The sequence below is a fragment of the Aplidium turbinatum genome, chromosome 12 (assembly GCF_918807975.1).
Source record: "Aplidium turbinatum chromosome 12, kaAplTurb1.1, whole genome shotgun sequence".
NCBI classification, from domain to species: Eukaryota; Metazoa; Chordata; class Ascidiacea; order Aplousobranchia; family Polyclinidae; genus Aplidium; species Aplidium turbinatum.
Genome location: NC_137483.1, coordinates 8937167 through 8949756, shown reverse-complemented (window position 1 = coordinate 8949756; position 12590 = coordinate 8937167). Strand labels below are relative to the sequence as shown.

The 12590-nt window shown below is 38.0% G+C and overlaps 1 protein-coding gene across 1 annotated transcript; it reads left to right on the top strand.

Moving 5' to 3' along the window:
- Positions 1–8035: 8035 nt before the first annotated feature.
- Positions 8036–8422, top strand: LOC145780560 (guanine nucleotide exchange factor MSS4-like). The gene has a single exon (XM_082592186.1). It carries the CDS (start codon positions 8036–8038, stop codon positions 8420–8422), a length of 387 nt encoding a protein of 128 aa, XP_082448312.1.
- Positions 8423–12590: the final 4168 nt, after the last annotated feature.

Genomic DNA, 12590 nt, shown 5'->3' with positions numbered 1-12590 from the left:
TAAAGTGCATCGCCCAACGTCGTCTTTAAAAATGTCACTTGCAAGACTTTTACTGTCCACCTATTCTTCAAGCAAAAAGGTTTTAAAAAACGACTGAATAAAAACAAATTTCTAGAAATGCAAACGTTTGCAAGAAAATATTGAACTCTTTCGACTCAACAGATTTGCGTAAGCATACGTTCTTGGGTGTAAACTTGTGATGTTATGATATAACGTAGGGTTATTTTATGCAGGGCCGTGGAGCCAAGCGCTTTTAAAGGAGCTGGAGCCACAAAAAATGTAGGCTAACAGCTCCGGCTTCAATTTCGGCTAAGAAATTCAAGAGTTAGTGCATTGGTTCCCAACCTTTTTGACCTTGCGGCACCCTATCAAAGAGATAAATAGTTTGCGGCACCCTGGCAAAACTGGATCAATTTTATGAGGTTTCTGTATTAAAAATAACTGTATAAAATAACACAGAATGAGTTGTACGAATAGCGTACGTAAATAAATGTACACTATTTATTCAAAAGTCAGTGTGAAATTTGGGCTTGATTTGGCACAAAGTCGCTTAATATCTGGGGGCACATTCGATAAAGCCACCCGCATTTCTTCCTCGACTATAAGCAGTCGCTTTCGTTGTTTAGTTTTTATGTTCGATAATACGAAAAACCCACTCTCACATAGGTATGACGTGGAAAACTGCAGCAAAAGCACAATAGCTTTCTTTCCAACGCAAGGATGTTCATTTTGAATTTTTATCCAGAACTCGTTGAGATGCATCTGCTTGTGCATAAGCTTAAAATTTCCATCGTTACGAATGTCAATTAATTCTTCTCTTTATTTAAGATTTAAAACAATATGAGAGTCTATCTTGACAAGCTGGAAAAATACTTCTCAATTTTTTCTTCCAATGATTTTAGGTGCTGAGATATTAATGATACAACTTCTTTGTTCTTCATTTTAGAGATATGTGAAAGCATGTCAAAGTTTCCGTTCTCCACTTTTAAGGACCACATTTGCAGTTTTTCTCTCAGTGCTTTCATTTTATCGTTTGAAGTTAAGAGAGTTTCATTTTTGCCATTTACGTTATTTAAATGGTCGAAGATATCTAATGAATTCGCTAATTTGAAGACCCAATCGTGCGCCGTGAAACGCAAAATAAAATCATGAAACCTGGCAATAATGCTACGTTTCAAACGTTTTTAAGAAAAGAACAGTAACGAGTCAAAATCTTTTTCACGCTGTTTTTCCTGGGCGAGAAAACAAAGGCATACCGCGGAATATCTATTTACAGCCAGTGGCTTCCCCACTAAGCAACTCTCCTGGGGTTCCTGAGACACTGGGGGTATTCCATGGGGAGCACAAGTTACAAATACGGACAGGAGCAAACGCAAACAATGCAACTCTACTCGAATGCCCTGACCTAAAAGGAAGGTGCTCCGCACAGGATAATGCCTAGCCCTAGTAATAACGTGCTCAAGATCACGCGGCGCTGGTTCGACTATCGAGGTGTGCGCTTAAGCACGCATTTCAGGACTGCTCTCCATTCAGCGGCACTTAGTGAATGGGATAATTCTCCGGCAAGAACATTTCAACAATTGGAAACTTCACTCTGCCAACCTCGGCAGCCGGCCCTGCGTCAAGAGCCTCTGCATTCTACAAGAATGCAAAACTATCAGGAGTAACCAATCAAGGCTTTGTCAGTCCGAGAATAAAGATTCAAAACCAACCAACGTGACTACTACCACCTCTAGGCCCACGCATAAAGCCCACAGGCTATAAATTTGCACAACACTTCAACAATCGGATAAATTCACTCTGCCAATCTCGGTAACCGGCTCTGCGTCAAGAGCCTTTACAAGTTGGCTATGCGAAACTACCAAGAATAACCTATCAAGGCTTTGTCAGTCCGAGGATAAAGATTCAAAACCAACCAACGTGACTACTACCACCTCTAGGCCCACGCATAAAGCCCACAGGCTATAAATTTGCACAACACTTCAACAATCGGATAAATTCACTCTGCCAATCTCGGTAACCGGCTCTGCGTCAAGAGCCTTTACAAGTTGGCTATGCGAAACTACCAAGAATAACCTATCAAGGCTTTGTCAGTCCGAGGATAAAGATTCAAAACCAACCAAACATAGGCGTAGCCAGGGGGGGGGGGGCGGCGAAAGGGGCCATGGCCCCCCCCAAATTTTTAAAGATTGGACTCCGAAGTTGAGCCCTTTGTTGAAAATATAATAAAATTTGTAGAAATTTATAACGTTTTCCAAGACATCTGGCTATTAACACCCCCAAGGATTGATTTTAGACACACAGAAAAACACCAATAAATTTTGCAAATTGTAGGCTAAATCGCGCAAATTTTACGCGATTTACGTTTCTTTTAACTAATTTGTGGATCAATTTCAGAATGGCTTACTCTGTTGGGTTTTTGTGTAGTTATTGAGTTTTTGTATAGCTGAGTTTTTGGTGTTCTCTAATTTTAGCCGCAGTTTTTGCCCGTTTGTGTGTAAAGAGCTATCTTTAATAAGTTAATAGCTGTTATTCTGCTAATAAATTTCATTCAAATATTACCATAAAGTGTTTCCAGAAAGCGCTATAATCCATTATTTGAGTGTAAATTTGCAAACATTTTCCGGGGGAGCATGCCCCCAGACCCCCTAGAATACGCGTGCCTTCGGCACGCTCTAACCCCCACCACTTTTATTGCTTCCCTTGATCAACCCACCAGGATACGCCAATGCACATCAGGTGGCGATGGTTTAATCAAACACTTTGTCGTTCTCATCATTTTCATCAAATATTTGGCCCCCCCAAAAATTTTTTCTGGCTACGCCACTGCAACCAAAGCTCCTATTGGGGTTTTCACCAAGGGGATAACCATTGATTGTTTGAATCTTTATTCTCGGACTAGGAAAGCTTCTCGGAGAAAATAATTCTGGCAGTTTCGCATAGCCTATGTCGAGGTTTAGCCTACAGTACTTAGACCCACTGACGCAGATTCCGATCACTGAGATAAACAGAGTGAAGTTTCCGTTGGTTGTTAAAAGTATTGTCTGTAAATTCGTCCATCCACTTGGTGCAGCTAAATGAAGAGCAGTCCTAGAAATGCATTGCCCATTCGCACAGAGTCGAACCAGCGCCGCTTGATCTTATAGGCTATAGCTTCTTTGTTCACGAAGTCAGTCGCTCAATTTACCGAGCTATTGGGGCGGACTTATTTGGAACCATGGCGACCTATATTTTATAAATAAATTTAAGAGGTCTTGTCAAAGTGCAAACCTATATAGCTATGACTGGAAACTGATGCAATTTTGATTTCGCACTCTACAGTAGGTTAAAACACTTTTTTTTCTCTTTGAAATGATAGTTATGAAAAAATAAATCGCTAAATCACACTAATGTTCCCAGATGCTTTTCGGATTTCCCACCTTTGTGCCAAAATCCAGTTTAATATTTGCATGACAACAGTGATCCAAAATGTGGACAAAGACTGGATTTATCAATTAGGCTATCACTCAAACTATCAACATTTATAACGATGTGGATACAACACACAGATTGAAACAGATTAAGGAGATAATTTATCACCCTTCAACAATTTTGAAAATGATTATCGTTTCATTTGACTGCAGCATGGCCTAGTCGAGCTGAAGCATTTGAGCTTGAACCAAGGAATTGAGTGACACACCCATTTAACTCAAATTATCACAAAACATTAGTTGCACACGGAGGTTTGTATTTGTTGGGAATTTTTTTAATGAAATGAATTTTAATGAAAAACAACCAGATTTTGTAGAACGGTATTAGACCAATGCAAGGCCTTATTTATCGCTTCTAAAATCTCAGTTAGTTGGCCCACAACTCTGTTTAGAAGCCCACCCATATTCATACTGGTTGTGATTAGCAAATGGAAAATGGGCGTTTTTCCCATTTGTTTTCAATTCGAAAAAAAATTCGAATCCACTCCCCCTCCCCCCCCCCGTGAGAAAATCCTATGTACGCCACTGCACGCGTGTGATCCCAAACAAAGAAAGGGTTATTATCAACCAATGGTTCATTTTCAGTGATAGTAGGCCTATATGTTCAAAATATGCAAGTTGTATATGCAGCGCAAAAATGACGCAAGAATTAATTAGAATTAATGCTGTGGGCTAAATGTTAATTTTGTGTGAGAGCATTGTGTTCAATGTCACACACTGCGCTAAAAGCAAATGGATGCTCCATGTGTAGCCTACGTGTCGCTGTGATTTTAACCTGTTTTCGTCAGCGTGGTTCGTCAGTTTGCCCAATTTGTCACTTTTTTTCTAATCCTTTGAGGTGACGAACTAGGCAAACTATACTTTATAGGCTACATATTTTTTCATCAAAAGAATACCAGAAGGGGGCTCGGCTCGATAACCTTGCGTTTTTTTCGAGACCTTCTGGTGCGATGTCTTGTATGTGTGTAGGCTTTGTTTTGTTTGTCTGTTGTTTTGTCTACATTGCTGTTTTTGCGCACCAAAATAAACTTTCTGACTATCTAAATTTGGACAAATTTTATTCAACTTGATTTGATTGGGAGACTCTCAAAGTAAAAAGTTCAGGAAGCTTGTCACTTTTGTGTGTTGTAAAATTCAAAATCGCCTTTGTTATAGCTTACTTGCAAGTGTTGATTGTAGGCCTAGACCTATTTTTACAACCTTCAAAGTAAAAGTTTTATTTTTTCTGTTTCTTTTCTAGGTTTGGTGGCTGTGCATTTTTAGGATAATGTCTTCCAAATAGTGTTTTATCGATGCATCTTTTAAACCTTTCGGTTTTGTCATCTCTTCTTTTTGTTTGTGTCAAATTCGTGTGTTTGCTTTATCGTTCTCTACATGTGCGCCCCAGCAACAAAAAATCGATTGAATTGAATGTGAATACTGAAAAGTTGGTGTTTATCAGGACAATTAACGTTTCTAGCACTAGTTGCAACGTTCTTCTGAAAAAAGTAAAAGTAAAGGCAAAGACAAACAGGAATTGCATGTGGCATTGAAAACACATATTTAAATCTATGATTTAATTCTTGTTAATATTTTGGCAACACTGTAATTACTGTTGCCAGATGCAGATTGTTTCTCCAAATTGTGAAAGTTGGTGAGAAAAAAATAACTTTATTTGGCCATCAGATTCTATGATAGCATGGTCCACAATAAACTTAAATCACAATAAAATACAATTTATAAACATAGATAAACGCATAAGTACTCTTAGTGTTGAATAACTCAATCTGATTAGCTTGGAGCAGCGAAAATCCATTTAGCCATTTTGAGCAATGAAAACAACAAAATAAAACCAACATTAAAAAATTTAGTGTTTTACGATAAGTATTGGTGTTGGTGTTTTACGATAAGTACTTCTCACTCTTTTTTTAGAGTTTTGTGGAATCTCAACGTTATAAAAAAAAATTCAAGCTTCAACAACAAAATGCCGAGTCACCGTTCAAGCACTTTTTGCCGAATAAAAAACAACACAAAACAGAAAAGTCACAGTTTAAAATTATTTACTTTTTTTAAAGGTATTGCAGATTCCGTGGACTATACACTGCAAAGCACTTGAAAAAAAACTTAAAAATTTACACTGAAATGGCTAAGTCTTAAAGTTTCACATAGTTTGTGTGGCAACTCTGAATAAAAGTACCTTTTCTCGAAAGGGATTACTGACGAAAATTTCCGAAAGATGAGATTAAATTTAGAAACCAATTTTTCTGCATTTACCAGGGATATTTTTTTAAAATCGAGTTTAATTTTTGTTTCATTGAATTATCTAAATCTATTTTCAAGTCAAGTGAGCAAAAAAAAGATGCGGTTGTCGTGCAAGGCCGTGTGTCGTGATGTCGTGCAAGGCCTGGTGCGTTGCGCTTGAAATGCGCCCTTACGACCATCAGCACTCTTGATAACGCACCATGGCCGATCTTCATAGCAACTGTCCATACAAATCTTCAATATATCAGCTAAAGCTATATAGGCTAATAAAGTTATAGCCTATATATATATGTATATTTGTTTTGTTTATTTGTTTTTAGTGTTTTTTTGTAGTGTTTTTTAGTTTATTTGTTTTTATTTTTTTTATTTTCCCTTTATATCTTAAATTTTTCTGAAGGTGTTGCGACCGTGCCAAATTTTTTTCAACTCAATAACTTACTTCGATCACAAGCACGTATTAACGTTCGCGTTTTGTCGCTTTTACCATTTTTTCGACCTTTTCTATGTTGACGTGTATTGTTTTGATATGATGGTCAGAAATAAAAACAACTGAACTGAACTGGTTACGGTACGCTGATAAGATGCAATAATTGATTTGATCTTTATTCTGGACTGGGAAAGCTTCTTTGAGAGCTTAATCCTGACGCAGTCTTGCATACTTGTAGTCGTAGAGGCTTTGAACAACTGACACAAGCCCGGTCACTGATATTGACAGAGGAAAGTTTCCGCTTGTTGTTAAAGTTGCCCCGATAGCTCAATTGGTTAACGCGTCACTTCTGGAACGAAGAAACTTCAAGATCAATAGCGGCGCTGGTTTAACTCTTGGGGTGTGCACTTGAACAACGCACGTTAAGGACTGCTCTCCATTCAGCGGCATCTAATGGATGGAATAATTTCCCGGCAACAAGACTACAACAATCGGAAACTTCACTCTGTCAATCTCGGTGACCGGGCCTGCGTCAGTGATTTAAAGCCTCTACAAGTACGCGAAACTGCCAGGATTAAGCTCTGCAAGAAGCTTTTCCAGTCCGAGGATAAAGATTCAATCAATCAAAGTGTTGTTGGCTGGGAATTATTCCATTCATTTTGTGTTGCTGAATGGATGCAACCTAATTCGTACCGTCAGTTCGTACCTTGAAAAGATCAAGAGAAAAATTTTTAAAAAAGCCGAAGTCGCTGATCGCAGTTTCCGCAAACATTTTTAAATTTTCCGCAAAGAAACAAAAACTCTTAGGATCATTACCAGAAATTTTAAAATGTTGGCAGAAACTCCGATCAATCCTAACCCTAACTCTTTTAAAATGTTTGCGGAAACACCAATCAATCCTAACCCTAAACCCTAACCCTTTTAAAATGTTTGCGGAAACTACAATCAGCGACTTTGGCAAACTCTTAGGATCATTACCGGAAATTTTAAAATGTTTGCGGAAACTGCGGAAAAACGGAAACTGCGATCAGCGACTTCGGGGCTTTGTTCTATTTTTTTCTCTCGATCTTTTCAGTTTGTTTGTTTTCGGAAACATCCTAACCCTAACCCTTTTAAAATGTTTGCGGAAACTACTATCAGCGACTTCGGTAAACTCTTAGGATCATTACCGGAAATTTTGAAATGTTTGCGGAAAAACGGAAACTGCGATCAGCGATGTTCTATTTTTTTCTCTTGATCTTTTCAGTTTGTTTGTTTGCAGATACCGATACCTAACCGATACTTCGATACCCCAACTCTTTAAAAATGTTTGCGGAAACTGCGATCAGCGACTTCAACTTTTTTTAATTTTTTCTCTCGATCTTTTCAAAGTAAGAACTGACGGTACGAATTGTTCATGGTACGAATTAGATTGCACCCTTGCTGAATAGAGAGCAGTCCTGAAATGAACTGCTCAAGCGCTTACCCTAAGTCAAGCCAGCGCCACTTGAAATTGAGCCAGGCGCGTAACCACTGAGTTAAATTATTGCTTTGAGTGAATTTTTTGATGTTCGCTGGCCACAAAAACTTCTTAAGGATGTACAGCGTCTGTTGTCATGCTTTATTAGATCTTAAAAATGAAATGTTTGCGCCAACAGCAAAAAAAAAAAAAATTTGAAAATGGGCTCAAGAAATATGATAGTTAAAACAAGTAGCCTAATCTGTTTCAGAATTTTCTTGTTGTCGGAAGCATTGGTTATTTAAGAATTAAGACCTGAATTTTCATACTGTTTTTGTAGAGTACTAATTTATTGTGTGCTTGATTAATATTCATTTATTTAAAATAAGGTTATTACCTATTTCAATTATACTGCTGCAGATATTAAGAACACCAACTTGAATTTGCAAAATATTAACAATGTCAGATTCTTCAGAAGCTTTATCAGCTACACCTGAAAAGAACAGTGGAAAAATCCAGTGTCAATTTTGTGGCTCTGTCATTCTCCTTCAAAATAGTGCTACTTTGGTGGAAGTGTGTGAAGGAATATTGCTGCCGCCAATGAAATCGTCGGATCAAGAGGCAGAAAAAACTTTTAAATTCTGGACAGTATCAGACATGTTCGACTTTGAAAATGTTGGATTTTGCAATACTGTTGATGACATCAAATATTTAGCTTGTGCTGATTGTGATATTGGCCCTATTGGAGCTCATTTCTTAAATGATAAAAAAAAATTCTATGTGGCACCATCACGTGTTAAGCACTCTATTTCCAATCAAGAACAAACTGTAAGCAAGCAGACTTGACACAGTTATCATGAATGGATGTTAAATCTTCATAAAGTTATAACAGAGAAGAAGAAAATAGTTGACTGCTAATATCAAAAAAATGTTTAAAGCAATGCAGATCATGTACTTACATAAATATATTATTTTGTTCACGTTTGTTTGGTTATATTCAAAAAAACTTATTGTTCATAGGAAACCAAATAACCAGGTTTGCCAAAAGAATATAAGAAGTAATTAGCTCCTTACTCTTTTTGAACATTTGTTGTATCATACTGTATAAAAAATTGCATGCTTTTTGCTTTAGAAACATTGGTTGTTATGTCAATGTGCTTGGTAAATGTGGATTTTGATAGATGTATTATTCTTTAATCTCTTGTCTTCTAGTTGTGCTTGTTACTGAATTTGTTGTGATGTTTTACACCACACTGTAATAGGCCTACTGATGGAATTCTCTTAACTACGGCAGGCCTCGAAATTCACGGCGGACACCGCGGACATGTCCGCCGTCACAGCATGTGATGTCCGCAGGAAGTACCATCTAGATCGGTCATATTTGTCCGCCGAGAAATAACACAAGAACTAGCGATACAAATCGTCATTGCACAGCACGAACATTGTTCCGAGAATATAATTTCCCGCGCATTCTAGCGCGCATCTAGAAAATGTGAATACTGTATCCCTTAGCTTTCGTTCATGGAGGAAAACTTTCGATATTTACGTTGCTTCAACGATTGAATCAGCGTAACAAAGGTGAATTCTTCGTAAAGAAGCGATGGGAGTAAGGGCACTTCTACACTCATCACGCGCAACTTAGTTCAAGTTTTACGTCACAATGTCTGACTTTGATCTCCGAGTAATATTGATAAGGCAAGGTTGGTTACAAAATTAGATTATACGAGTAGGCTATTACAGCCAGATGCAGCAAAACTTGTTAAGTTTTGGTATTACAGTAAGAAAGAAAAAGCCCATTGAAAATTCACTTTCGCTCAAACATGGCACGCAAAAATAAACTTAAAGAAAAGAGCCTCTAAAATTTTGCACAGCAGAAAATAGTAGCGTTAGTATATAAGCTTTCCGGCTCGTGCCCAGAGCATTGTGACGCAAGAAGCCACACGACCTCGTTCGGTAGCAGTTAATCAGTTATGCAACGTATTGAGCAGCTACACGGCGCTTTGACTCTTCAAGCGCACGCCGTTGGTCTGATGAAAGCCTTTCAGAGTGACTTAGCTGAAATTTTTAAAAGCCTTCAAAACCGTAGCTATACCGTAGTTCTCAAGTGGCGAAGAATTATCAAGATAAAGTGATTAAGCATGATGATCGACGCTAAAACTGGTGTGTCCGCCGAGATAGCTGCTCAGACCGGACACGTTTGTCCGCCGTCAACAAAAACGAATTTCGAGGCCTGTACGGTATGTACATCAGGCCTCGAAATTTGTACTTTTTTCTGGCGGTCAAGCATGTCCTACCGGACTGGCACTTTCAGCAGACATTTAATATCTCAACCGGACATATTGACATATTTCTATCAGTATCAGCATGAATAAGGTCGCCACATTCGTCTAAGCACGTGCGGAACCCAGCTGAGACTTGCTTCTCTGTGATGTTTCTTTTTAACAAACGATCAACGTAACGCAATAATCCTCATTGTTAAACTTAGAATGCATATTGCCTATCCTGCCGAAAAGTTCAGACAACTTTATTTCAAGGCAACATTGCAAGGCGTTGAAATGATGTAAAAATGGCTGTTTTTGCCATCAGCTCGTTAACCACGCCACTCTAATGTGATTTTTAAAGCAATTGCCTGTACTATTATTGCTTCAGCTCCGTATTTGTTCGCATTAAACAAACAATTGTAACAATTCAGATTTAAAATATAATTTTGCTGCATTAGCTCTATTTTTGTCAAGAATTTTGCGGCGGCCATTTATGACCGACCAATGAGTCGGCTACGGCAGACATTCGAGGTCATTCCGGAGGTCATGACCGCCAGATATTTTGAGGCCTGTACATTTTTGTTCTTCACCGAACACTCCATCTGAAAAAATCTATAGCCTAAGCAAGTTGAATTATGGAAAATAAGCTTACTTGACGAGAACTTGATTTAATGCTAAGGCATTTGTTGTTGTGTTTTCCAATATTTGTTTTTATTGCACAACAGTGAGTTTCAATCTAATAGGAGTCAACTTTTCTCGTTAAGGTCTTCTTCAGCAGTCAGCTTTGAATTGGTGTTATCATACAGCAATAATTGTGTTTCAAATCTGTAAATTTCAATTTACACTAACTGCGTAACTTATGAGCTGGTAGTTAAGAGAGAAACATTTCATTATGAGACATGTTTGTATTTCACATTGTTGTACCTTACAATTATTGAAGTTGTCCTTGTTACATTGTTCTGATAGTAGCTTGGAGTTTTTAGATAAACTTGATTCAACACGTTGAGTTTTGGCAAAAGTGCTTTTTGCAATTAAGCTTGTGTATTTCAGTGTTTAAATCTGATTTGATAAACTCAACTGAGACTAAAGTTGAACCATGGAAGTTGACAAATTGCAGGTATTTATAGATTGTTTGGTTGTAATTGTAAGTTTTTATCCAATTGTTAAAAATTTAATTATCTTCAAACAATTATAATAATTGAGTGTCTTGCTTAAACACAGTTCAAGGCGATGATTGGTGTTGAATTTATGCTCCTTGAAGCACCTTAAAAATATTTTCAACCACCCAGTCATGTAGTTGACATAGTGTTGGGCGATATTGAAAAAAACAAAACGATACGATATTTGAAAAAATATTCGATATCTCGATACTTTTCGATATTTTTGTACTAATTAAGAAAGGAGTTTCTCAGTCTTCGAAATTAGTGTCGGCAATTGCCGAGGTGATTGCCGACACAGATGCATGAATGGCACATTAGCGTTGGCAATAAAAATGCCGAGGCCACAAGAGCGCTTGTAAGGCGGAATGGCTCGTTTCGGTGAGTCCGATTCGGTGAGTCCGATCCCTTAACGGGGGATTTTTTCAATTTTTTTTTTTAAATTATTGGGTACCGTAGCCTAATTATCATTGCCGTTTTAGGGTTAGGGTTTTGGGGTTAGGGTTAGGGGTTAGAGGTTAGGAACTCACCGAATAGTAGCAGACCCCTTGTAAGGTTAGGGTTAGACATTCCTCTCAGTCGTTATACCACAGCCATAGATTTGCTCCTTAGTCAACACCCTGAGAGCTTTGCGAAAGAGGCGTATGGATGGGTATCAAAGCACAAAAGCGGCAAAACGTGGACGCTTCATTGTGAACAGCGAAGACAGTGTAGATTTACAGCCAAGTGATGAGCCTCTTGATGTGTTCGATTCCAGTGATGACACGACAACCTCATCCTCCAATACAGCGTCTGATGATTCCGATTCTGACATCTAGTTCTTCATCAAACAGACTTTGTGTTGCTCGCAGTACCGGTATCCCAACTGTGCCGAAATTATGTTAGTGCATACCTAAATCGAGGCAATCTTCTCGCAGGGAGCGATTAATTTGTTACCGGTACTTGGTTGAGCAATTAACGTTATTTTATGATAATTCAACGTCGCTAGATGTCGAATTAATGTAAAACAAACGTAAATTTCTTATTGGGCATTGTTGTTACGCAATATAACCACCATAACCAGTCGAGAAAATTAAATCGATTTGTGCTGACTCGAACGTTGAATCAACCCAAAATTGACTTACTTTTCTTCCCCGTGAGTTATTCAACGTGAATTACCATAACAGCGTGCGTATCGGTTGCTCGCTTTATCGCTACTTTTGGTATTATTACATCACAACAAATCAAACAGTGCGGTCGTGATAGACTACTCTAGCATATTTTTTGCTCTCGTTTTCCATGTTCGGTACAATTTTTTTCGCAATAAACGTTCACAGCAATTGCCGAGGCAATTTCAACTTTTGCCGTTTGGCTTTGGCAACGTTTTTGTAGAATTTTGCAGTTACGAGTTATCGAACAATATTGAAAAGATATCGTATCGTATCGAAAATTCGATATATTGCCCAACACTAAGTTGACATAGAAACAGAAAGAGTTCATTTTCAAACTCACAGTTTATACTCATGATCAACTGTGTATTGTGGTCCAGTGGTTTTCATCAGCACTACAAGATTTTCAAATTAAACGATGAATGCTATTAATAATACAAAAAATGCT

What these genes read in the sequence shown, in the direction of transcription:
- LOC145780560 (XM_082592186.1), top strand. Translation starts at nt 8,036, where the DNA reads ATGTCAGATTCTTCAGAAGCTTTATCAGCTACACCTGAAAAGAACAGT.